Source organism: Mangifera indica, unplaced genomic scaffold (assembly GCF_011075055.1).
Source record: "Mangifera indica cultivar Alphonso unplaced genomic scaffold, CATAS_Mindica_2.1 Un_0111, whole genome shotgun sequence".
In the NCBI taxonomy this organism is placed as follows: Eukaryota; Viridiplantae; Streptophyta; class Magnoliopsida; order Sapindales; family Anacardiaceae; genus Mangifera; species Mangifera indica.
In genome coordinates, this window is record NW_025401203.1 from 25,658 (window position 1) to 48,325 (window position 22,668).

The 22,668-nt window shown below is 36.3% G+C and overlaps 4 protein-coding genes across 7 annotated transcripts; 3 read left to right on the plus strand and 1 right to left on the minus strand.

Annotated features, from left to right (window-relative positions):
* Nucleotides 1-1,234: 1,234 nt before the first annotated feature.
* On the plus strand, nt 1,235-6,348 carry LOC123207837 (carotenoid cleavage dioxygenase 7, chloroplastic-like). Its single transcript, XM_044625323.1, has 7 exons — nt 1,235-1,970; nt 3,966-4,094; nt 4,195-4,326; nt 4,517-4,792; nt 4,895-4,980; nt 5,561-5,875; nt 6,202-6,348. Exons 1-7 carry the CDS (start codon nt 1,235-1,237, stop codon nt 6,346-6,348), a joined length of 1,821 nt encoding a protein of 606 aa, XP_044481258.1.
* Nucleotides 6,349-6,805: 457 nt separating this feature from the next.
* LOC123207843 (nuclear pore complex protein NUP62-like) lies at nt 6,806-16,533 on the plus strand. Its single transcript, XM_044625333.1, has 9 exons — nt 6,806-8,538; nt 13,897-13,993; nt 14,089-14,167; nt 14,526-14,648; nt 14,859-14,936; nt 15,433-15,536; nt 15,709-15,796; nt 15,886-15,984; nt 16,228-16,533. The coding sequence occupies exons 1-9, from the start codon at nt 6,987-6,989 to the stop codon at nt 16,318-16,320; spliced, it is 2,313 nt and encodes a 770-aa protein (XP_044481268.1). The 5' UTR covers nt 6,806-6,986; the 3' UTR covers nt 16,321-16,533.
* A 551-nt stretch (nt 16,534-17,084) lies between these two features.
* LOC123207839 lies at nt 17,085-19,014 on the minus strand. Its single transcript, XM_044625325.1, has 4 exons — nt 18,619-19,014; nt 18,377-18,521; nt 17,593-17,686; nt 17,085-17,506 (listed from the first exon to the last, which is right to left on the minus strand). The coding sequence occupies exons 1-4, from the start codon at nt 18,918-18,920 to the stop codon at nt 17,235-17,237; spliced, it is 813 nt and encodes a 270-aa protein (XP_044481260.1). The 5' UTR covers nt 18,921-19,014; the 3' UTR covers nt 17,085-17,234.
* Nucleotides 19,015-19,737: 723 nt separating this feature from the next.
* On the plus strand, nt 19,738-22,451 carry LOC123207840 (cell number regulator 6-like). 4 transcript variants are annotated; one of them, XM_044625329.1, is made up of 4 exons: nt 19,738-20,172; nt 20,314-20,447; nt 21,157-21,422; nt 21,938-22,451. In XM_044625329.1, the coding sequence occupies exons 2-4, from the start codon at nt 20,327-20,329 to the stop codon at nt 22,169-22,171; spliced, it is 621 nt and encodes a 206-aa protein (XP_044481264.1). In that variant the 5' UTR covers nt 19,738-20,172; nt 20,314-20,326; the 3' UTR covers nt 22,172-22,451. The 4 variants fall into 4 exon arrangements, with proteins under 4 accessions (XP_044481264.1, XP_044481263.1, XP_044481262.1 ...); XM_044625328.1 differs by having other exon boundaries at nt 19,738-20,081; nt 20,333-20,447; XM_044625330.1 differs by having other exon boundaries at nt 19,954-20,081.
* Nucleotides 22,452-22,668: the final 217 nt, after the last annotated feature.

Sequence of the window (22,668 nt, forward strand, 5' to 3'; positions counted from 1 at the left end):
TTTAAATAACAAATTGAATCATTTGATTAAATTTCACTGTTTCTTTTTATTTATTGCATAAAATTACAACCCTGGTTAAATCGAACTTTAATCCCTTATATTTCACTGCTACAAATTTGATCTCTTAAATTTAACGTTTGAGTGCATCCCTCCACAACACATGAAAAGAAACTAAATAAATAAATAAATGCTAAAAACCTATTGCCATTTGAGGTTTTTTTTGTTTTTTTTTTCAGATGTAAGGTAATAAACTTTTCCACAAGGCTAATATTAGAAGAATTTAAAAATAAAAATTTGTCTGCCATTTCATGAGCAATTGAATTCATGTCCTCCACGTTACATCCAACCTATGTCCCACCGTGTATTTTCAAATTAAGGGCTACTGAAGAAGATTTCCTGCCTTTAAATTAAATTAAAAAAACATCTCTCCTTCTAATATTAATTTAAAATTAAAATTTATTAATTATAAAACAAATGAAAAAAAACTTGATACTTTAAATTGAAATTAAATAATCTATTTTCAAATTTTTCTTTAAAAAATTTATCCTATTTAATTAATAATTATAAAAATTTTAAAAATATAAAAGGTTTTAGACAAAATTGTTCATCATTCATCGTTACCGTCTTAACATACCGCTAACAAACTATCTTTATTTTAGTGGATCTTATCATTTTCATCAACTCTAAACACATATGGATTGTTAACTATTTTTGAATGATTTTCAGAAACAAAGAATAAGGCTTCTTTAAAATAATTAAGATAATTAAAATAATTTATTTATATTATTAAAAATTTTAAAGATAGAGAATAAAATTTTTATTTATATTATTAAATAGAGAATAAAATGTAAGTGATATAAATAGCAAACAATCCATCAGTTTCAAAAAGATAGAGACTACAAATTTTAAAATAATTAAGATAAAAGTATAATTTATTTATATTATTAAAAATGTAAGTGATATAATATAAAGTTACGAAAATATTATTTAACTATTAAAAACAAAAAATTAAATTTTCAAAATTAAATGCAAAAAATCATCAGTTTCATCAAAATTCAATCGGCCTTCAAATTAATTAAGACCTCAATTTCTTAAACTTGGAAACCGTGTGGCAAATCCGTAATTAAGGCAAATATCACAGGTGATTACATTTCTTGTATTATATATTAACCCATCCCCTGACTTCTTCATTAATACATATAATATTTATTCTCTCCAGAAAATGCAGGCCATAATGCCCTGTCGTTTCACTCCTACAAAATTATTTTCTCCGGAAACACTCTCTCCGGTGCATAAGGCTTCATATTCAGTCAAAATTCCACGAGCTATATCAATTTCCTCTCCAGATAGCCAATTTTCCACCAGCTTAACACCTGAAGTTGACGACTCCATCTCTGCCTTTTGGGACTACCAGTTTCTGTTCGTGTCACAGCGCTCAGAAACAAGCCAGCCCATCACTCTTCGCGTTGTTGAAGGTTCAGTTCCCACCAACTTTCCTTCCGGCACGTACTATCTTGCCGGTCCGGGTTTATTCACCGACGATCACGGTTCCACTGTGCACCCTCTTGACGGCCATGGTTACCTTCGAGCGTTTGATATCAACGGCGTCACTGGTGAGGTCAAGTTCACGGCGAAGTACGTTAAAACGGAGGCACAAGAAGAGGAGCATGATCCCCACACTCGTTCGTGGAGGTTTACTCATCGGGGTCCTTTTTCAGTGCTGAAAGGAGGAAAGAAAATTGGTAATACAAAGGTGATGAAAAATGTGGCTAATACGAGTGTTTTGAAGTGGGGGAGAAAGTTGCTGTGCTTTTGGGAAGGTGGGGACCCGTATGAGATTGAATCTGGGACGTTGGATACTGTGGGGATGTTTGATATGATCAACGGTTATGATTCTTTGCCGGACGGTGGTGAGAGAAGTGCTGATGTATGGGACGTAGCTGCGATGATGTTGAGGCCGATTTTATATGGTAAGACTATTTTGCGTTTCGAATTATTATATAACATGATTTTAAAACTATAGGTTAAAATTCATAGCACACGGCGACTACAACAACAACAATTGTTTATTAATTCCAGCCATCGCAGTTTACACATTAAATGTGAGAATAATGATAATACTCGTCTTGTTATGAAACCATTCAGCAGACAATAATAAATAAATAAAAAAAAAAAACCAAAACAGCGACACAATAACATTAATATTTTATGTGAGAACCCTTAAACTAGAGGCAGTAGATATATCCATAAATTTCACCTAAACTGAGAGAAGATTGCAAGATGAACAAGAGAGATTGAACATTTTAAGTGAACAAAACATTACGGAAACCCTAGATCTCCACAAAATTTGATGATTTACCATGTAAATCACTAAGTGCAATTACAAACAATAATTAAGTTACATAAACAGTGATTTACAGTAATAAAGCGAATAAAAATAATAGATAGATATATTTAGAAATGTCTTGTTTTAGGCTTTTGCCCCCACATCCAAAAATTCATATTTTGGACCACCACTTCATTAATTTGAATAACTCATTATAAAATTTTGATCATTATTATGCAACAATATTAATGACTACAAATAAACTTATATGTCTTCATATAATTAAATAATGTAATTATTATTTTATTTCTATTTGAACTAAACAATTTTAGCTTGTTGAATTTGAACTCTACTCGTGATTAGTGTTGGTGCCAAAGTTTGTCTTGTCAGTGATTCATTTTCTTATTCTCTATTTGTACTTCTTTTCTTATGAATATTTTTCTTCTTCTTTATTAAATATTTTTCTTCTCAAACAATTCTTTTATCTCCTTAGAGTTATTGTTCAAAAATCTAAACTAGTCATGCTTGATTTGTGTACGTTAGAATATATTATAGTTTCCTATATTAGAATATATTCTAAATATTTAGTTTCCCATTTTTGAAGCATCACAATATAAGTAGATGAATCCACGTCTTTTCTTTTGATCGGTTGAGATATATCACTAGCAACATTATGTCATAGTTTTCAACATTTAAAAAGTCAGACATTTCTTAGACTCAAATAATATGGTTAGTACCATTAAAAATTGTACCAATAAGGTGGGAAATGTCTAAGTTTTCTACGAAAATAATCCTCCAATAATGATCACTATTAAGGAATGAAACTAGCTCCAAAATAGTCTAAAATAACCCAAAAACTTTAATGCAGCCAAATAAACAGGCCCAAAGCCAACTCAAATCACCAATTTAAGAAGGCTTAAGGATTATTTCCCACCCAATTTTTAATGTAAAGACAAGTATATACTCATATGATTTAAAAAACTCAAATACTCATTTATAAGCTAATTTTTGTTAAAATTATCTATTAGAGACAAAGATAAAATCGTTATTTTACCATTCAATCCTAAAAATTTATATCATTTTCTCCTTTTAGTTTGAAAAACTAATAATTTTCTCTTAAGATTAAGTTTTAAAAAAATTCACTTTTTTCCCTTAAACCCTAAACCTAAGGTTTCAAAATCTTGAATCCACAATGGCGATGGAAGCAGATTTGGATGGTGACGAAAGCACCCACTGTGGCTACGAAAGCAACCAAGACGATAAAAGCACCCACGTGTCTAGAATCCAGTAGATGAATTGTTCGTCAAGATGAATCGTTTCGTCTTGAGTCGTTAGGATATTGCCTTGAATCGTCATTTGCTGATGAAGAGGACGATTCTCTCTCTGTCAACAGACAAAGACTTCATCTTCGTCCATTCATTGACCTCGTCAAAGTCTCTTTGTCTTTGGACAACAAGGAAGAGCTAATTAATAGTTTGGTGGGAAGAAGAGGTTGTTAGAGATAGAGTGGCGATTAGAGAGGGAAAAAAAAAAACCTTGTTGTTTATTTTTCAAGTTTGGTTTGATTCGAATCAATGCATAATCAAATGATATAACTCTAATAGATGTTTCTATTTTTGTTTGTCTTTAATGTTTATAGGAGTGTTTAAAATGCCACCTAAGCGGTTGCTGTCCCACTATAAACTAGACGCTCAAAGGAATAGACTTCTTACAGTGTCATGCAACGCAGAAGATATGTTACTACCGCGTAGCAATTTTACATTTTATGGTAAAGCTTATACGATTTATCCAATTTTGGGTCTGTGCTGCACTGTACTGTACCATATATTTCTTCTTATACTCAGTAATTTATTTACTCATGTTTGCAGAATTTGACCCAAATTTCAAGTTATTGAACAAGCAAGAATTCAATATCCCCGATCATTTGTTGATCCATGACTGGGCATTTACAGATACTCATTATATACTATTCGCCAACAGAATTAAGCTTGATGTGGCAGGTAATTATACGAGCTTATGGATTATCAGATTTTTTTTTAATTAAATTCAAACTTTGTTTTATGGAGTAGATTAAACAATAAATTCTTTTTTATAAGTTTTTATATTTTTTTAATTGAATAAATTAAACTTTCAAAATTTCCCATAAGTTCAAGTGAGATTGTTTCATACATACTGTTAAACATTGTGCAGGATCAATGACAGCAGTTTGTGGATTATCTCCAATGATATCAGCTTTATCAGTGAACCCCAGCAAGTCCACGAGTCCCATTTACTTACTTCCTCGGTTTCCTGATCATGAATCTGCCGGAGTTCGAGATTGGAGAGTGCCTGTTGAAGCTCCTTCGCAGATGTGGCTGTTGCATATCGGCAATGCTTTTGAGAGAAAGGATGCCGATGGGAACTCAGAGATTCAGATACACGCTTGCTCTTGTTCCTATCAATGGTTTAATTTCCAAAAGCTTTTCGGTAAGGCCTTCTTCAAGTCTAAGTAACATTAAACTTTGAATCCATCCGCCGTATTATCTTGCTGCTTTAACACAAAGTTAGGAAATCTTTGTTGTTTGACAGGATATAACTGGAAAAATGGTAAACTAGACCCTTCGATTATGAATGTAAAACAAAGGGATAATGAATTGTTGCCTCATCTTGTTCAGGTACTCTCAACTCAATAATATTTTTATATTTGAATCGGACATTAACTTGTTTAGGTTAGGAGTATAAGTAAACCAAACTGTTTAAATTTCCCTCAAATAAAATATTATAATAAACTTTTAAAATTTTGAATATTGCATTTATATTCTTTAAAATTTATTTTAGATTTAATTAAAGGATTATTTATATAACTTATTAGATTTAATAGTTTTATAAAATTATAGGGTATAAATATTTTTTTTTCTTATACTATTCAGTTCAATTGAATTAGATTACACCTCTCCTCCGATCATAGAGTGTTGACCAGTGAACTAATTTAATAAAAAATAAAAAAAATTAATTAGACAAATTTGTGACTTAATACTATATGATGAATATTCCTTATTAGACCATTAATTGCAAAATTTTATCCACTTTATCGACATTTAATCAGAATTAAATTTTATAGGACACAGACAATCATATATCATTACTAGGGTTTTAAAACACTATCTCTCAATGGGAAATGTAGACATTGGCATTGAATATTATCAATTTTTTAAAATTAATTTGGTAAATACGATATTTTTGTTTGCTTCACAGGTTTCTATCAACTTAAATGCTAATGGGAACAGCCAAAAATGTAGAGTGGAGCCTTTGAATAACTGGAGCAAGCCATCAGATTTCCCTGTTATAAATCCAGCATTTTCTGGCCAAAAAAATACGTTAATTTATGCGGCAACATCTTCTGGCTCTCGCCAGGCGTTGCCACATTTCCCATTTGATACGGTGGTGAAGCTGAATGTTTCAACCAATACTAACCGTACATGGTCCACTGGTGCTCGAAGGTTTATTGGGGAGCCTATTTTTGTCCCCAGAGGTGTCGAAGAAGACGACGGTTATATTCTTGTGGTTGAGGTGAAACAAAATCCAGAAAAAAAGTTTGGTATTTTTTATAAAAAATAATTGTGATAGATCAATGTCTCTGAGTGTTAAAATTGATGCTTCTATAATAGGATAACAACAATTTGAGGTATCAAAGAAAAATTTGGTTTCTTCTATAAAAAAAAATCTATAATTTGATTTTTTTTAATAAGAAAATTTTAAAATTCAACAATTTCAATAAGAAACAGAATTTAGTCTTTTTAATTAAAAAATACAGTAATTTTATCGCTTTCGATATTGTTATCTCTTTTTCTAAGTATAGGATTTCAATGTAATAACATTAACTCACTATTTTGCAGTATGCTGTGTCAATGCAAAGATGTTTTTTAGTTATTCTGAACCCTATGAAGATTGGAGAAGTTGATGGTGCGTTGATAGCTAAACTCGAAGTCCCTAAGAATTTCAATTTTCCACTTGGATTCCATGGTTTTTGGGCCAACGTCTAGTGATTATGAGTATGCTTGCCAGCTTTGTAAATCTCATAAATAGGCATTGCAGTCTAGTTGCATTTATACAAATTCTAACTTTTCACAACATTTTACTTATATAGTTTTAAGTTTATCACACAAATGCTAAATAATGTCTATATTAGCTTTACACCGATATTTGGAAATTTGTATTATGAAAGTAGGGATGCAATTTGCTTGAACTGATAATTCACCTGGAGAGTGGAAATGACGATTTGAGCCCAATTTGAGATATTATAATTAAATTTTATAGCTTATTTATTTATTAATTTCTTTCATATTAGAAAATATGACTCGTCATTAATTATACTTTTAAATTTATACGTGATATTAGTTAGCCAGTCAGTGATTAACTCTTAGCAAAGGGTAATTAGGATGATCATGAGCAATTTTTTTTTTTTTTTCAAAAGAAGGCTGGGAGAATTGGGCATAATAATTCCTCAATTGGGCCCAAAAATTTATAACAAGCCCAGCTAAAGATGCTTTGATATCGTCGGCCGGTTTGTAATTGCGAAAACCCCAATCCCGAAACCTTCTTCCTCCGATTCAAAATCCTACGCAGAAGGCAGATACAAAGGATAGAGGGAAAGTGAAGGGTGTCACTACCGGCGATCGCAATGTCGGGTTTTTCATTTTCTCAATCTGGCCAATCGTCAACCTCCTCGCCGTTCTCGTTCGGATCTTCCTCTTCATTGGGATCCGCCGCTTTCTCTTCTTCAAACCCTAGTACTTCTTCCCCTTTCTCACTCTCTTTCAACGCCGCTTCTTCAAACCCTAGCTCTACTGCCTCCTCATCCACTACATCTCCTTTCTCTTTCTCGCTAAACACCTCCTCTTCCATCACCACCACCGCCACAAATCCTAGCTCCGCTTCTTTTGGCTTCGGTTCAGGTTTATCTAATACCGGTTCAACTACTACTCCATCCCTGTTTGGGGCAACTTCATCCTCCGCTACATCCGCTTCCTCGCTGTTCGGAACGCCTTCAACTTTTGGGACTGCTTCATCCGCCAGTGCATCTGCACCCTCACTGTTTGGAGCATTTACATCCAGTACTACTACGACGCCGTTTGGGACATCGTTTTCTGCCACCAGTACCTCTTCACCGTTTGGAACAGGTTTATCCGCAGCAGGAACCTCTGCCTTTCCCTCATTTGGATCGTCTACTTCAGTGGCGGCAACTTCTAGTTCTCCCTTGTTTGGAGCATCTTCTTCCGCGGCTGCGACTACAGCTTCTCTCTTGTTTGGAACATCTTCATCCACGGCTGGGACTACAGCTTCGCCACTGTTTGGAACATCTTCGTCCACGGCTGGGACGACAGCTTCGCCCCTGTTTGGAACATCTTCGTCCACGGCTGGGACTACGGCTTCGCCCCTGTTTGGAACAGCTTCATCGACGGCGGGAGCTACAACTTCTCCCCCATTAGGAGGATCTTCAACCACCACAGGTTCTGCGACATCCTTATTTGGAGGTACTGGTGCTTCCGCTGCGTTTTCTACTACAAAATCAACTACTCCTGCATTTTCCAGCGCGTTCCCTCTGGGTTCATCTTCAAATTCGACTTCAACTTCAACCACTGGTTCATCTCCATCTTTCTCGGCGTCTACTGGGTTTTCCATCCCTTCTAGTTTCTCATTTTCACAAAATACTCAAAGTTCAACATCTAAAGCTTCACAACCTTCGCTAACATCTTCTTCATCATCCGCAAGCTCTTCTAGCTTTTCATTTGGAACACCGGCTTCTCAGCCTTCATTCAGCTTCAACAATGCTACTGCAGCTTCTTCCACCGCCAGAATCTCTAGCACACCTTCCGCAAAGGCCACTTCACTGTCTTTTGGCGCAACACCTTCAGCGCCAGTGCTCTCTACCGTCACTACCACAACTGCTTCCACCTCTTCCGCCGCTAGTACGGCCACACCTGCTACAACTACAACTGCTACATTGCCTGCTATTGGTGTGAGTTTTTCCTCTGCTGCAGTTACATCTTCAGCATCGGCACCTGCCAGCTCTGGTTCCAGTTCTAGTTCTTTTACTGGTTTTGGCATGATCAGTAGTACATCTACTTCTTCTGGGACTACTAGCTCTTTTACAGGTTTTTCACTGTCCACAAAAACAGCTACGCCTGCTTCTTCATCACAATCACAATCTTCAGTTGCGGCACCTGTTTTCAGTGAGTTGGCTAATTCTTTTACTTGAGAGTAGTACACTGTTTCTATCAACATGATTTTTGTTAGTTGTGTTAGATTACACATGAAGTAAATTATGTTGTTAAATATCTACTTTTTAGTTAAATTCGCCCGTTAAAGTAATAAGAGATACATTTGAGGATGATGTTGATAATAATTTGATATTTAAGAAGTAATTAGTTGTAATTATTTGTTGGGTTAGAGTGTTTTTAGCGCCTTCATAGATCTTTCATTCAGAGAGTGAACTGCCAGAATTTCTCTATAAAAAAGGGTTCATGTGACAGTATTACCTTTTGAACACTGGATAAGTAAGCGAAAGAGTCAACAAATGTTTGCTTCGGCCCATGAGCATATAAGTGACCGTAGGAAGAAAACTCCTGGTCCTTCACAGCAACAAGGCCTCGAGCAGGTAGAATTAGCAACTATAAGAAAAATGGAAAGTCTTAGTGTCAGGTGCATCTTTAGGGTTCTTTTTCCGAGGCAAAGTAAGAGATGGAACTTATGGAATTTTTGGATATATTACGGCATGGGAATGGAATTCAATTAATATAAAAATGAATCCTTTTATTTTGAAAATTACCTTCCAAGGGGTTTAAGTCGCTATTCAAAGATGGATAAAAGTAAAGGCTTTGGTAGTTTTTCTTTTCAGGTCATGGAAAAGAGAGTGCCTTTCTCACCCAAAACCAAAAAGAAAAGCAGTCCGATTGATACGTCGATTTTGATTCGCTTGCCTCAAAGACGGGCATTAGGCCACTACTGATGTTGATTCGAAGGAAGAAGGATCAGACCGGTGAGTAACATCTTCTTGTTTCATCTGGCACCACATTGCTTTATAGTCAAATAGGAGCCTTCCTAACTAACCATAGGAAGGTTAAAATCCTGATCTCTCAATAGGTGGGAGTATGTCACGCACAAATTCATGTTCCCAATCCCAGCTGTAGTCTTATCTACTGTGAATACGTAGTCGAACCGTACTGTGTATCAAAACGATAAGAATGCATTGGATTTTTTCTCGCTCGGAGTAAGGACAAAGCAGGAGATCAGAAAGAAGATAGAAAGTCAAATAGCTGATAGGGCTGCAGCTAAGAGCAAAAGTAATAGGGATAGCGTGGGTATGACTATCATCAAAGTACATATGAAGATGCGTAGGCAAGAGATCCCTAGTCTTAGAGCTAGGAGTTGACTTTCACAATGAGATAGACGTGTAAGATAAATAATTAAAGAAAGCGATAGCGCTAGAAGTAGAAGGAAGACTACTAGATTTAGGAGTTGGGGAAACATACTTTTTTCTTATGTTACTAGAGGTTACGCTTGAACGTCATAGTCTTTTTGCGAGTCACCGACATCAACACTAACTTCAGCTTAGAAGGTTGACTTTCTAAGCATATTTTGGGTAGTTTCAAAGGTAGTTTACTTGCTTACTTGTTAAGGAAAGGAGAACTGCTATTGAATCAACTGCGGTAGTACTTCATTTCCTTTATCTACAGATTGCTAGTAGTGAGGATAGCCTTTTAGATAGTGTTATATACACTCTAAATCCCCCCCCCCCCCTTCCTGCTTAGGAATCTAGGGCTGCCGTGTTACGAGGGCCGTCCTCCAGCTTTAGTTCACCTACGGGATAGTATGCATGGAGCTTTTAATGGAAAGTAGGGGAAAAACAGCTGATAAGCGACATGTTAAAGACAGAGCATTGCCTGGCCCAGACTCTTTAAGTCAGTAAAGCCCTATTGACTCAAGCCTTAACGCTTTCGCATATCCGCTGTTAGGAAGAATCCGTTTTAATCGCATATCCGCACAGATGCGCTGTCAATATAGACTATTCAGCTTTATTGGCTGTGCTCGGCACTTATCTGCTTCAAGAATAGGTTACATATATAAGAAGAAAGTCCACAGCTATTGATATTGAATCCGCAGTTTTGCTTGCGAATTCGAAAAGGCTTAGGGCTAGCTCCCTCAAATTTAGTCAGTAGGGTTTGGCATTGAATAAGCTGTCTGCGGGCTAGCGCTATCTTATCTGCTTTGTCTATCGAGCGATCACGGTGAAGGGAAAGGAAGCTAAACCGAAGATATAGAGAACAAGCACCGTTTCTATTAGAAAGAGACGTTTTACCGACCCTTTCTCTTTTTCATAGTACAATTGAATTGTCTTTTAGACTAGTGCTACTTTAGTTGAAAAAACAGGTATGAAGTCTGTCAAGTGAAGTCAAGGGTTATGAAGGATGCCGAGAATAAGCTCATGTCTCTTTTTAGTTAACCCGTAAGATGGCTAAGTGGCCGAGTCCATAGACGTAATATTATTAAAAGGATAAAGGTTCTCACTCCATAATGGGAGAAGGTTTCATTCAACTAGTCCAATGCCTGGCCTTGGCAGCTTTCCATTCTTTCGATTCCTTTTCTCCCTGCTCTCAGTCAGTCCAAGCCAAGGGGAAAAGGCTTGCAAATAGGGTACCAAGCAATCTTGCAAGCTTCCGTTTTCAAGTTTAGAATCCGATGTGAGGAAAAGAATCCTAGATCAAGGTAGTAGCACGGTACGGGATCAGTCCCTTGTTCTCAATGCTTAGTGTGAAATGACTTAGTCAAGAGATCGATCTTAGGATACCGGCAAAGGAAGAAGGTAGATACTACTTTGATTCCGATTCAGAAAAGAAGATGGATAATCTCAATAGTCAAGGTTGGTTTGTGTTGCGTACCTGAGCACGGCTGCAGGACCCAAGCTACTCCAGCAAGACCTCCACCCAACTCAATCAACAACTATGGAAATAATATAGCAGTGATCATTACAGTCAGAAACAACAGAAGCAATTGTAAATGGATGCAGAAAATATTAGTTGTATTGATTGGATTTCTTAATCAATTTACAATCTTCTCTCATCAATACAAAGACTATTTCCCCTCTGTTACATAGATAATTAACAAAAATACAGCATTGAGACTGACTTCACACAACAACATCAAATTAAACTAACAGACTTGGATCCCAAGAATCCACCCAAAGACACAAAATGCAGTCCCTTGTTTCTTCCTTCCTCAGCTTCTCCAGAAGCTGCCCTCTCCTCTCAACATTCCAATTTTTTCTTAATTCCTTCTGCTCCTCACTTGCTCCCCTTTTTCTCTTTTCTTTCCAACTACTTTTTTCTTCTTCTCGTCTAATATTGTGCCACGTATCCCATACTCCTGTTGCTGGCTTGTTGGCAGTGTTGAGGCCATCTTGTCTTCCTGTATGCTGCTAACTGCTCTCCTCTCTTTCCTTCCTCTTTTCCTGCGGGGAACGTAAACATTAGTCCTAACATTTCCCCCTCCATCGAGTGGCACCTTGCCCTCAAGGTGGAAATGAGGGAAAGAGCGGCGAAAAGAGGTGAAAAACTCCCAAGAATTTTCGGAGTCCGGGAGGTCTCTCCATTTAACCAAAATCTCCAGCTCACCCTTATTGGAATATCTAAACTGCAGTATGTCTAGAGGCTGGAACTGAAGTTCTCCTTCCTCTGTCATGCATTCTGGAAGCGGCTGTGTAATGGTGGAAGGACCAATCTGCTTTTTGAGTTGTGACACATGAAAAACAGAGTGTATTTTCGCTGTTGGAGGCAGCGACAAGCGATAGGCCACTGCACCAATTTTTTCTAGTATCTCATAGGGTCCATAATAGCGTGGACTAAGTTTCTCATTAGGTTTCGAGGCCAAGGAGCGAAACCTGTATGGTTGCATTTTTAGGAACACCTTGTCCCCAATCTGGAAATGCAGCTCTCTTTTGCTCTTGTCAGCATACTTCTTCATCCTTTCTTGGGCTCGGGAGAGGTTCTCTTTTAATTCATCCAAGATGGTATTGCGTTCTTGGATCATTCTATTTACCGCTTCTACTTTTGAAGGCTCATCTACCCATCGTAGCAACACGGGAGGGTCACGCCCGTACAAAGCACTAAAAGGAGTCATCTCTATAGAGCTATTATAAGTTGTGTTGAACCAGTATTCGGCCCACGACACCCAATGAGGCCACTGCTTGGGCTGCTGAAAACAGAAGCACCGCAAGTAATCCTCTAAGCTTCGGTTCACTACCTCCGTTTGCCCATCGGTCTGTGGGTGGTAGGAATTGTAAATGGATGCAGAAAATATTAGTTGTATTGATTGGATTTCTTAATCAATTTACAATCTTCTCTCATCAATACAAAGACTATTTCCCCTCTGTTACATAGATAATTAACAAAAATACAGCATTGAGACTGACTTCACACAACAACATCAACTTAAACTAACAGACTTGGATCCCAAGAATCCACCCAAAGACACAAAATGCGGTCCCTTGTTTCTTCCTTCCTCAGCTTCTCCAGAAGCTGCCCTCTCCTCTCAACATTCCAATTTTTTCTTAATTCCTTCTGCTCCTCACCTGCTCCCCCTTTTCTCTTTTCTTTCCAACTACTTTTTTCTTCTTCTCCTCTAATATTGTGCCACGTATCCCATACTCCTGTTGCTGGCTTGTTGGCAGTGTTGAGGCCATCTTGTCTTCCTGTATGCTGCTAACTGCTCTCCTCTCTTTCCTTCCTCTTTTCCTGCAGGGAACGTAAACATTAGTCCTAACAGTTTGAAAGAAAGAAAGTAAGCGCTTGCTAGCATGGTTGTTAGAACCTCTCTCTGCCTTAGTAGCCCGTCTGTGGTACTAATTCCTCTCTCTGTCTCTGCTTTATGGTTGTTAGTTCAAGTAGGCCAAGCTGAAGTCAGTCCGGTCGATCAATCAAGCATTCCATCGAAGTAGTAGGACGTACGGCTTATATCTTCTTTCCTGCCAATCCGCTTTCAAGCTTCAGTCTTCAAGTCAAGATTCAGTAGTCCGTCCAGTCCGAATCAATGCTCTAGTCAAGTCAAGATTCAGTAGTCTGTCCAGTCTGCTTTCAAGCATTCCATATTATGAATTACTATGAATTGAGATAGAAAATTTTCAACTGAATTTGTCTGTCCAGTTGGAATAATTATTCCTTTTGATGCCTTTCCAGTTACTCACAAAATAAGTATTCTGAGTGTTCTGTATACTATTAAGGGTTTATATAGGCTATAAAGACAAAGGGGATGGTGGTGGATAGGTTAGAAATTAATGAAGTAGCCAAGGAAACCCATTGAAGTGCAAGGGAAACTTCAGCAGGTTTTTTCTAGGGCTGATAAGAGGGATTTAATGAAGATGAAAATGGCAGGTGTGCAGAAGTAGCATCTGCTGCTCTGTTTGATGTAGGTTCCATTCTTAGGTGGTCGAATGCTTTTAGTAATGATAGTCCTTGTGCTGTTATTTCGACTGTCACAAACTATGGAGGTTTATCTTCTTCAACTTCTGAAGTTTTCATACAAGTTCATATATACAGGTATCCCTATCTCAACTTCTGCTGCAGCAACAACTTCAAGTACCAGTGCTCCCGCTGCTCAAACGTCTTCCTCTCTTGTTGTGGCTTCCAGTAGTGGGTATGTGTATAATTCTTAAAATCTAATGTTATGTTTCGACTTTTTTGTGCTATTTAAGCTATTTTGACCTTACATTATGGTTTTCTCTCTTATAGGACAACTACAACAGTCAGTACGACAGTGTCTGCTACACCAAAATTACCGTCTGAGATCACAGGGCGAACTGTTGAGGAGGTATTTATATTCTTTCCTTTTCGTGGCATTGCGGTGTAGCCTTCTACTTTGTACCCTCAACTTTGGTTTGAAAGATTATATGTGTTGCAATTTTTATGGTTAAAAAATTGCTTGTCATATCTTTTGTTTTGTTACAATGAAATACAAGTTATTCCGTCATGAAAGGCAGATATGCCCACCAGAACAAATTGTATTAAATACCCTAGACCAAAATTCTTCCTCATTTTTTATTCTTGGAGTACATGTATATTTCCTTTATGTAGAGGAATAATGGCAACACATTTTTTGTATCTTTTTAGTCGGCTTATTTCTATTTCATATATTTTTAATATTATTATTTTTTTATGTTTGTTTGAAGATCATCAAGGAGTGGAATGCGGAGTTACAAGAGCGCACTGGGAAGTTTCGGAAGCAAGCTAGTGCCATAGCTGAGTGGGACAAGAGGATCTTGCAAAACCGTGATGTCCTTCTCAGGCTTGAGGTGACATATGGTTTATACATTATATTGGTGTAATATTAACGCATGATTTCTCAATACTCTCTTATTTGTGTCGATGACAAAGTCTAGTCCTGCTAAAAAAGGTTTTGGCTGTCTAAATTCACTTTTATCTTGAGGGACTGATTAGCTTTGTGCATATAATTTAAAAAACTATGATTGTTTGTCTTGCTAATATATGAATTTTGTAAGCAGATTGAAGTTGCAAAAGTGGTTGAGACCCAGGCTAACTTGGAGCGACAGCTTGAGTTAATTGAAACTCATCAGCAAGAGGTAATTCTGACGAGTTCTTTTGTTTGGATATTTAGTTGTGTTTGTTGAAGGTATATGGTTTTGCAAAGTTGTAGAAACATTTTCTTTTGTTTCTTTTATTTTTAATTTGTTCAACAGTCTCCCATTTGCTTTTCATGACATTATTGATGATTGAATTATCGTGACCATTACTTTTGTTATCATATGGAGATGTTTTCTTCTATGCTCACTTTTTACTTCTGATTTTGTTACTATTAAGTAACATGTATCTATGCATCTGAATATTGTGTCTTGCATTTTTAGACCTTCCAAAATGTGTTTTAGTTCTGTATCAAAATCAAATATTGGTGGCATATTTTTTATATGCATCTGAGTAACATGTGTCTATGCTCAGATTGTGACCCCATCTCTCAGTTAACCACAAACACTTAATATATATGAGTAAGAAGTGTTAAATATTGGTGGCATATTTTATTACTAATTGTGGTTCTCTCTTCTTCTTCGGAAATATTATTAGGTTGATAAGGCTCTACAAAGTATGGAAGAAGAAGCTGAGCGCATTTACAAGGATGAGCGTGGATTACTTCTTGACGATGAAGCCGCCTCAACTCGAGATGCGATGTGAGAATTCTGTTCTGATGTTTTAGCTTAACCTAGTTTTTGATTGAATGGAAGTTGAAACTCTAGTCTTTTATACACACTAGTAATTAGTTTAAAATAGCCTGCCTGGTTTGGGTCAAAATTCACCCCTCAACAATCATTTTTGAGAACTTTTTTGCGGTTCTCATTTCAGGTATGAGCAGGCTGAATTTATCGAGAGAGAAATGGAGCAGATGACTGAGCAGATAAAATCAATCATTCAGACTTTAAATGCTAACCAGGCAAGGACCTAAATTCAATTATTTTAGCCTTTTTAATAATCTTTTTTCAAGAATTGTTAGCCATATGAGACAATTTTGGTTTGTTTTAGGGGGGAGGACTTGATGGGATTGACGGGATGACTCCACTGGATGTGGTTGTCCGAATTTTAAACAATCAACTAAGTTCTTTAATGTGGGTTGATGAGAAGGTTTGTAGTGATTATTCTTGTTCATCTATTATTGAAATATTATCATGTGAAAGACATGTTAGATGAGATTTTCATACCAAGGATCTCAAAACCTACTCCTCTCGCACCTCCTTTTAGCATGTGGAAAAATGAGAATGAATTGTACATATGTTCTTAGTTTTAAAGTATATATAGTTTCTCTGGTTTTTGTGTAAGTTGTCCTTATTGCAAGAGCACTTATATCTTACCCTGATATCTCACCAGGCTGAGGACTTCTCTCTGCGCATCCAAAAGCTTGCTAACCAAGGTTCTGCTGCAGATCGTGAATTGATGGGTCCAAAATTTTGGATGTCTTGATCCATTTTTTTTCATTGGATATGATTGATTATGAATATTTGGAGCCATCTGTAGGCTTTTTGCATTGTATGAATTCCAAAAACCTTAGGAAGTAGATATTTGAACTCTGTTTTTGGCCTAGCGAGATGCCTGTCAAACAATTCACATTGGTTTTCCCTTCCTTAATTTCTTTACAATGCAACCTAAAGGAGTAAACATGAGATTTTGCGTTAAGATAGATTTGATTTTTGTTTTTGTTAGCATCTATTGGGGCAATGTCAGTCCAATTTGTCTTGGTAAATCATTTGATCCGGAATTCGGGGTCAGATATTTAAATGGATCCCATAGATTGAAAATACTTTGTATCTGGAGAAATGTATGATGGTTTTCGATAGATACAACCAAGTTGTCATATTTAATGGTAACGCATTTCTCTGCCAGGACACCATAAAAAGTCATGTGGAGTCTGACAGGACAATCTTTTGTGATTTCTTAGCAGGGCTTGCTTGGGTTTGAATTTGTCTGGTTTAAATAATTAAAATTGTGTCAAAGTTTTAATTCAAGGATTCCGTTGGAGTTCAAGGGTTTGCTAGTAATTCTTTATTATAGTGATTTTTGTCCAATGATTTTTTTTTGGTAATTTTTTTTTACAACGGTTTTATTCTCCTTTATTGGCTCGTTTTCTCTATTATTATTATTTATCATTTGAATCAGTTTGAACTCGCCTTTATGGATTCAAAGGGAGTTCAAGTATGTCTTTATTCGGGGTTCAACTCATTTCGAAATCACTGCTAAACTTGAGAGTAGATTTTACTTTGAAATACAAACAATAAACCAATGGGTTTGAAATACAAACAATAAATTCATAAGGAGTGAATTACATCGTGTTTTCCCTGGGAATCTTTACGTCTATAAATAAATGATGACTCTTAAAATCAAGCCCCGTGAAGGCGACCCAGAATCACAATCAAGAGGATCACAAGGGAAAGAAGCAAGGATGACCTCAATTTGTCCTCCAAATTGCCTGGCCCTAGAGTTTCTTCACTGGCTTTTCCCTTATCATCAAGAGAAAATACTTCATTCATCAGCAACTGGAATTTGTCGATGAGTTCCATAACTTTTGCTTTTGTAATCTCTAAAATCCACCTCAAGATATCACTGCCTAAATTTGGCTCTTTATCTGACAACACGAGCCTTGGAGTTCCAGCTGCACAGATCAATTGAAATCACCTAACAAAATCTGCTTCAGCATTACATATTTATGCAAATGTATGAGCAATATGTAGAACAGACCTAGAAAGGGTGAGTGACGGAGCTTCCTGACCAATTCATTGTTCATTACAGCGTCCCAAACTGCTTCATCAGATGATAGGGAAACCGCCAATCTCTGCATGCAATGCAAATCCAGTCACAGAGACATAAAGTCTAAATAGTGTATTTGAATCTTACCATGTTTTCAAAGTTGAACGGGGCATTGACTCAATAGAGAAAATAGTTTGATTTAACTAATGAACCATTTTTAAATAAATATTAGAAATATTATTTTAAACAGTTACGTTTATAGTTTTATCAAATATTACATTTAAATTACATTTAATCAAAACTGGATTTAGTACGGTGGTCAAACGTGTTCTTAATGACGTCAGTCCTCAGTCCCTACAACCATGAGACATACAATCTATTATACGTGATTCCTAGAAAGCAATATTTTCAAACCTACTGTATACAGCAACTTGATAAAGGGATCAGACCTACTGTATACATTAACTTGGTTTGGATACGGTAACCCAACAGTCAGAACCGTGAAGAAGGATGATTCTGATGGTTCAATCACGGTCCACCCCCGATCAAAACACCTAAGTGCCCGCCCCAGTTTCCTGAACAATCCAATCGGTCGGTTCGATAGGGTTTTTAAATCCATGCTTGAAAGTGAAAAAATGAGAATTCCTCAATGGAACTGCTATCTTAATGTTAAATTAATATATTTAGGAGGAATCAAAATCATCCTCATTCGGATTAATCACAGAACTATACCAAAAATTGTAAATGATAAAGGGTAAGAATGAAAGGAACGCACTTTGACTGATGGGTCAGTCAGCAGCAGACGAAAAGTATCGACAGCCATCCCATAGCCTTGAGTTAGCAGATCACAGCTCCCCAGCAGTGGTTGGAGCCACTTCAACTCTGGTCCAGAAGACGCAGAAGAAATCCCAAGAAGAAAACTGATTCAAGTGCCAAATTTTATAATACTTATTCTAATACCTTTTTAATTGAATCAAATTAAAATAGCAGAAAAAAAAAAAGCCTGAAACAACTTACTTCTGAAGAGCGGCAACTGAATTTTGGACTTCGATTTTTGATGGAACTGAATAGAAAACCGTATTATATGAGGACCCACTTGCTCTTTTATCTCCTGTTCCTTCTACAGACTCTAGTTTTCTACAAGTGTTAGCGTGGGAGGAGCAGGAAGCAGCACAGGATTGTTTGAGAGGAGCAGTAATTTCATTGGCTGAATTTAGAAAGTTCAGATTGGAAGAAGCCAGAGAAGAGAGGTGGGGAGGGTTTGATGCAGAAGAGAACTGAATCATAGGAAGGTCTATGCTCATCGCTCCTCCTCCCATGTTCAGGATTTTTCACTATGAGTCAAGCTTCTAGGGATAAGAAAAGGAGATAATTTTTCTTGAACTTATGAAGTCTATGCTCTTGAGTGACTCGAATCTTCCCTATTAAGTTACCACAAATCAACAGTGTGTTGAGATAATTGTGTGTACCGTGTAGCGTCATTTAGCCAACCAGCCAGCTCCCATAAAATTTCTGTTTGGCTTTATTATAACCAAATTTAAGTTAAAGTTTTAATTTTATTGTTTAATTTAAATTTTCATTTAACAATATTATTTATTACATTAATAATATTATTTATTTTATTAATAATAATTTTTTTCTGACAGTGATATTATTTTACCTTAGGTGACATTTTAAATAAATTTAAATGAATTTAAACTGATTTAAATTTAAAACTAATTATTTAGATTTCAGATCAAATTTAAACTAATTCATAAAGAATCAAGTACGATATCCCAACTAGCAAAAGAACAAAGAGTTAACGAACTTTTCTTGAAAGAGGGCTCAGGGGTGGTATCATAAGAGCAACCAATTGAATTGATACAATAAAAATATAATAATCTGTTCGGTTTAAATTGATGTTTAAAGTTTAATTAATTATTAAATTAAATTGATCTGTGATTGAATAGATGAATCACACTAAATCACAGTTAATCGTTAAATCAATACGAAAAAACCATCTTACTCAGATTCGGATCTCAGCAATTATAAAAAAATTGTTTTACGCCCTTACCATAATTCTGCATAATATATCTCATTTTCGAATCTATATTTTATACAAATTGTAAAACGACGACGTAATTGGTGAAGCTCAAATTGGTTATGTTGTATACAGAAAACGGGGGTGCAAAAGCAAAAGCGCCGTTAAAGAAATCGAGAAACAGTTGGTCGAAATTCAGAGAGTGATCAGTGATCTTCTCGCAACATTTTCTCATCTTTCCATAGACATACATGTGGTTCACATTTTCTTATTTCAAAATGAATGTATACATTCTTTTCTTTTCTCTAAATTAATTTTTTCAAATTTCAAACTGAAAGTCTTGTTAGATCATATGGCGGACGGATGCGCGCAGTCCCATTACGTTCAGTTGACGCGAGATCAAGCACCGTCTGAAGATATCACCCCTGGAGAACTCAATCAACCCGTTCAAGTTCCTCAGGTTTTGCTGTGCTGTGTTGTGTTGTTCTTCTTGTTGAATGTAATCGATTTTGATGCGGTTATGAAACGAGTTCTTCTTTCTGTTTGATCTGGTAGGATTTATAAATGAATATGACTTGTATGAGAAAAGGAACAAAAAGAGGGAGATTTTCTTTTTCTATTTTTGAAGAATTTTTGGATCTATTTTCAAATTATTGGAGAGATTTTAACAAATTTTTATACTGTAATGCAAGATCATCTACTATTATGCAGTTGAATGTTCAAAGATGCTGTCAATGTGGACAAGTCCTACCTGAAAGCTACGAGCCTCCTGCTGATGAAGACTGGACAACTGGAATTTTTGGATGCGCTGAAGATGCTGAAAGTTGTAAGGGTCTTATTAGCCGAGCTAGAATAATATTATATGCACTACACCAAGACTTTTTATGATTGCTTATTACTTAACAATTATATGATAAGACCTTAACAAGTTTATGTAACTGTTTATGAATATTAGTTTCTGGCTTCAGTTGAAATACATAATCCATGCTTCCTCAATTGGTTTCAGATAGATAAAGGAGTGTGAAAGAGTAACATTGATGAATAGTTGAAATCACAGAAAGGTGACTCTAGGTGTGTTGAAGTGACAAAATGAAGTGTTTATGGGAATTAGGGCTGGATGTGATCCAGACCAAGTCCAGATAAGGCCGAGTTCGAGATCGTTTGGAATTCAAAAAAGTCAGTTTAAGAATGGCGAGTTGAGGTTCAAATTTAGTTTGAAAATAATTTTACTTTAGATTTGATCCAAACTAACTTAAACCCGAATCTTTGGATCGGCCGAACTTGACCTTAGCTCAAAGAGCTTGGATTGAATCCAAACCTAATGAGAAAATATAAGGAATAGGAAGTAATCACAAATTGGGATGAAAGTTACTGATTAAATTCACTTTTCAAATGATGATATTATAACGTTTAATTGTGGGATAACGTTTATTGGCAAATAATGACTATTCCAAATTTTAATTCCTTGCTAAAGCACGTTTGATCTTTTATCATGATTGTTGATCACAATAAATTTTTTTTACATTGTTTGACAGGCTGCACTGGACTCATTTGCCCATGCATGTTGTTCGGTCATAATGTTGAAACATTGAGAGAAGAAATTCCTTGGACCAATGCATGTGTCTGTCATGGTATGTGCATTGAAGGTGGATTGACACTGACAGCAGCAACTGTACTCTTCCATGGAGTCGACCCCAAGACTTCATTCCTCATACTTGAGGGCCTGCTTTTTGCTTGGTGGATGTGTGGCATCTATACTGGCATGTTTCGACAAGCATTACAGAAGAAATATCATCTCAAGGTTATTTTTCTTAGTTGCTAGTCGAGTTTTTAATAATTTAAACAAGAGTAGTTTTGTACAAGATCAGGGGTAAGTGCATGAACATGTGTTATCTGGAAGTAGCATTTAGGCCATGGATGTGCTGCAAATCTTAGTTTGTCTTTGCTCTGTGTAATTTAATGTTTTCAGGTAGAGTGAACTAGCTGGTTTATTGGTGTAGAGTTTAGATATATCATCTTTAGTCTATCCTCTCCCAATAATTTGATTTTTTTCAGATTGTCCTTCTTCATCTTTCTTAGCTTAATCCTTTTAAAGTTGAGTAGCATAAAGTATAATCCTTTAAATTGAACTTAGAGATAAACTTCATTTATCTGAGTCTTTGTAGTTTCAGTTCCTAAGTTTTTGCTTGCCTGGATTGGATACTCCAGAAATTAGATAGTTCATAATAGCTGCCATTCCTTTCCTAATTTATAGATAACTACAAAATTCAAGGCTTAAATGCATTTTGCTTACTCATTCTGCCGCTGCTTTTGCAGAACTCACCATGTGATCCGTGCATGGTTCATTGCTGCTTGCATTGGTGTGCTTTGTGTCAAGAGCACAGGGAGATGAAAAACCATCTGGCTGAGAATGCAGTTAGTCAAGAGGCTGTTGTTAACCCTCCACCGGTTCAAGAGATGAACTCTGGTGAGAACAATCAGTCTGCCAAATCTGCACCATCTACAAACGATGAACACCACAATTTGGAGTTGCTGTTGCAGCCAGTGTAGGACTTTATAGTCCATATATATAGAAGTCACATGGACTGGCTGCCAGAAAAATGATACATGAAAAGATTTAACTTGTGCAGGAACTCTGGATAGCATAGTACCAATCTGTTGCCATTTTTAGTTATCTATTTTGATTGCATTCTCTGCAGGGAAAAAAGTGAAATTACAAAATAGTTTGTTTTCAGCACATTGACCGAAAGGAATCGTATGTGACTGGCTCTGGTATATCTAACAACTGTTCTGACTTTTTCAGTAAAGCATTCTTCAGTAACACTTGTATATTTAGGACCTGTACTAGAATGTGTGAAGATTTCGTGTGGATACATAAGCAAACCTCTAAGGTGATGCAAAACCTATCATTTGGAGGCGGTTAGAATTCTATTCGATCCGGGTCGAGTCTAGATAAGGACTTATTTGAAATCAATTCAAATTTTAAAAAAATTAGTTCAAAATTAATTTGAGATTGACAAGCTAAAATTTGAAAACAAATTAATTTT

Coding starts and splice junctions, on each gene's coding strand:
- LOC123207837 (XM_044625323.1), top strand. CDS start 1,235: ATGCCCTGTCGTTTCACTCCTACAAAATTATTTTCTCCGGAAACACTC. Junction 4,793..4,894: donor TAATTTCCAAAAGCTTTTCG/GTAAGGCCTTCT, acceptor GTTGTTTGACAG/GATATAACTGGAAAAATGGT. Junction 4,981..5,560: donor TGTTGCCTCATCTTGTTCAG/GTACTCTCAACT, acceptor TTTGCTTCACAG/GTTTCTATCAACTTAAATGC.
- LOC123207843 (XM_044625333.1), top strand. CDS start 6,987: ATGTCGGGTTTTTCATTTTCTCAATCTGGCCAATCGTCAACCTCCTCG. Junction 15,537..15,708: donor GCCTCAACTCGAGATGCGAT/GTGAGAATTCTG, acceptor TTCTCATTTCAG/GTATGAGCAGGCTGAATTTA. Junction 15,797..15,885: donor AGACTTTAAATGCTAACCAG/GCAAGGACCTAA, acceptor GGTTTGTTTTAG/GGGGGAGGACTTGATGGGAT.
- LOC123207839 (XM_044625325.1), bottom strand. CDS start 18,920: ATGGGAGGAGGAGCGATGAGCATAGACCTTCCTATGATTCAGTTCTCT. Junction 18,522..18,618: donor TCAGTTGCCGCTCTTCAGAA/GTAAGTTGTTTC, acceptor CACTTGAATCAG/TTTTCTTCTTGGGATTTCTT. Junction 17,507..17,592: donor CCGTCACTCACCCTTTCTAG/GTCTGTTCTACA, acceptor TGATCTGTGCAG/CTGGAACTCCAAGGCTCGTG.
- LOC123207840 (XM_044625327.1), top strand. CDS start 20,186: ATGAATATGACTTGTATGAGAAAAGGAACAAAAAGAGGGAGATTTTCT. Junction 20,448..21,156: donor CGCTGAAGATGCTGAAAGTT/GTAAGGGTCTTA, acceptor ATTGTTTGACAG/GCTGCACTGGACTCATTTGC. Junction 21,423..21,937: donor AGAAGAAATATCATCTCAAG/GTTATTTTTCTT, acceptor CTGCTTTTGCAG/AACTCACCATGTGATCCGTG.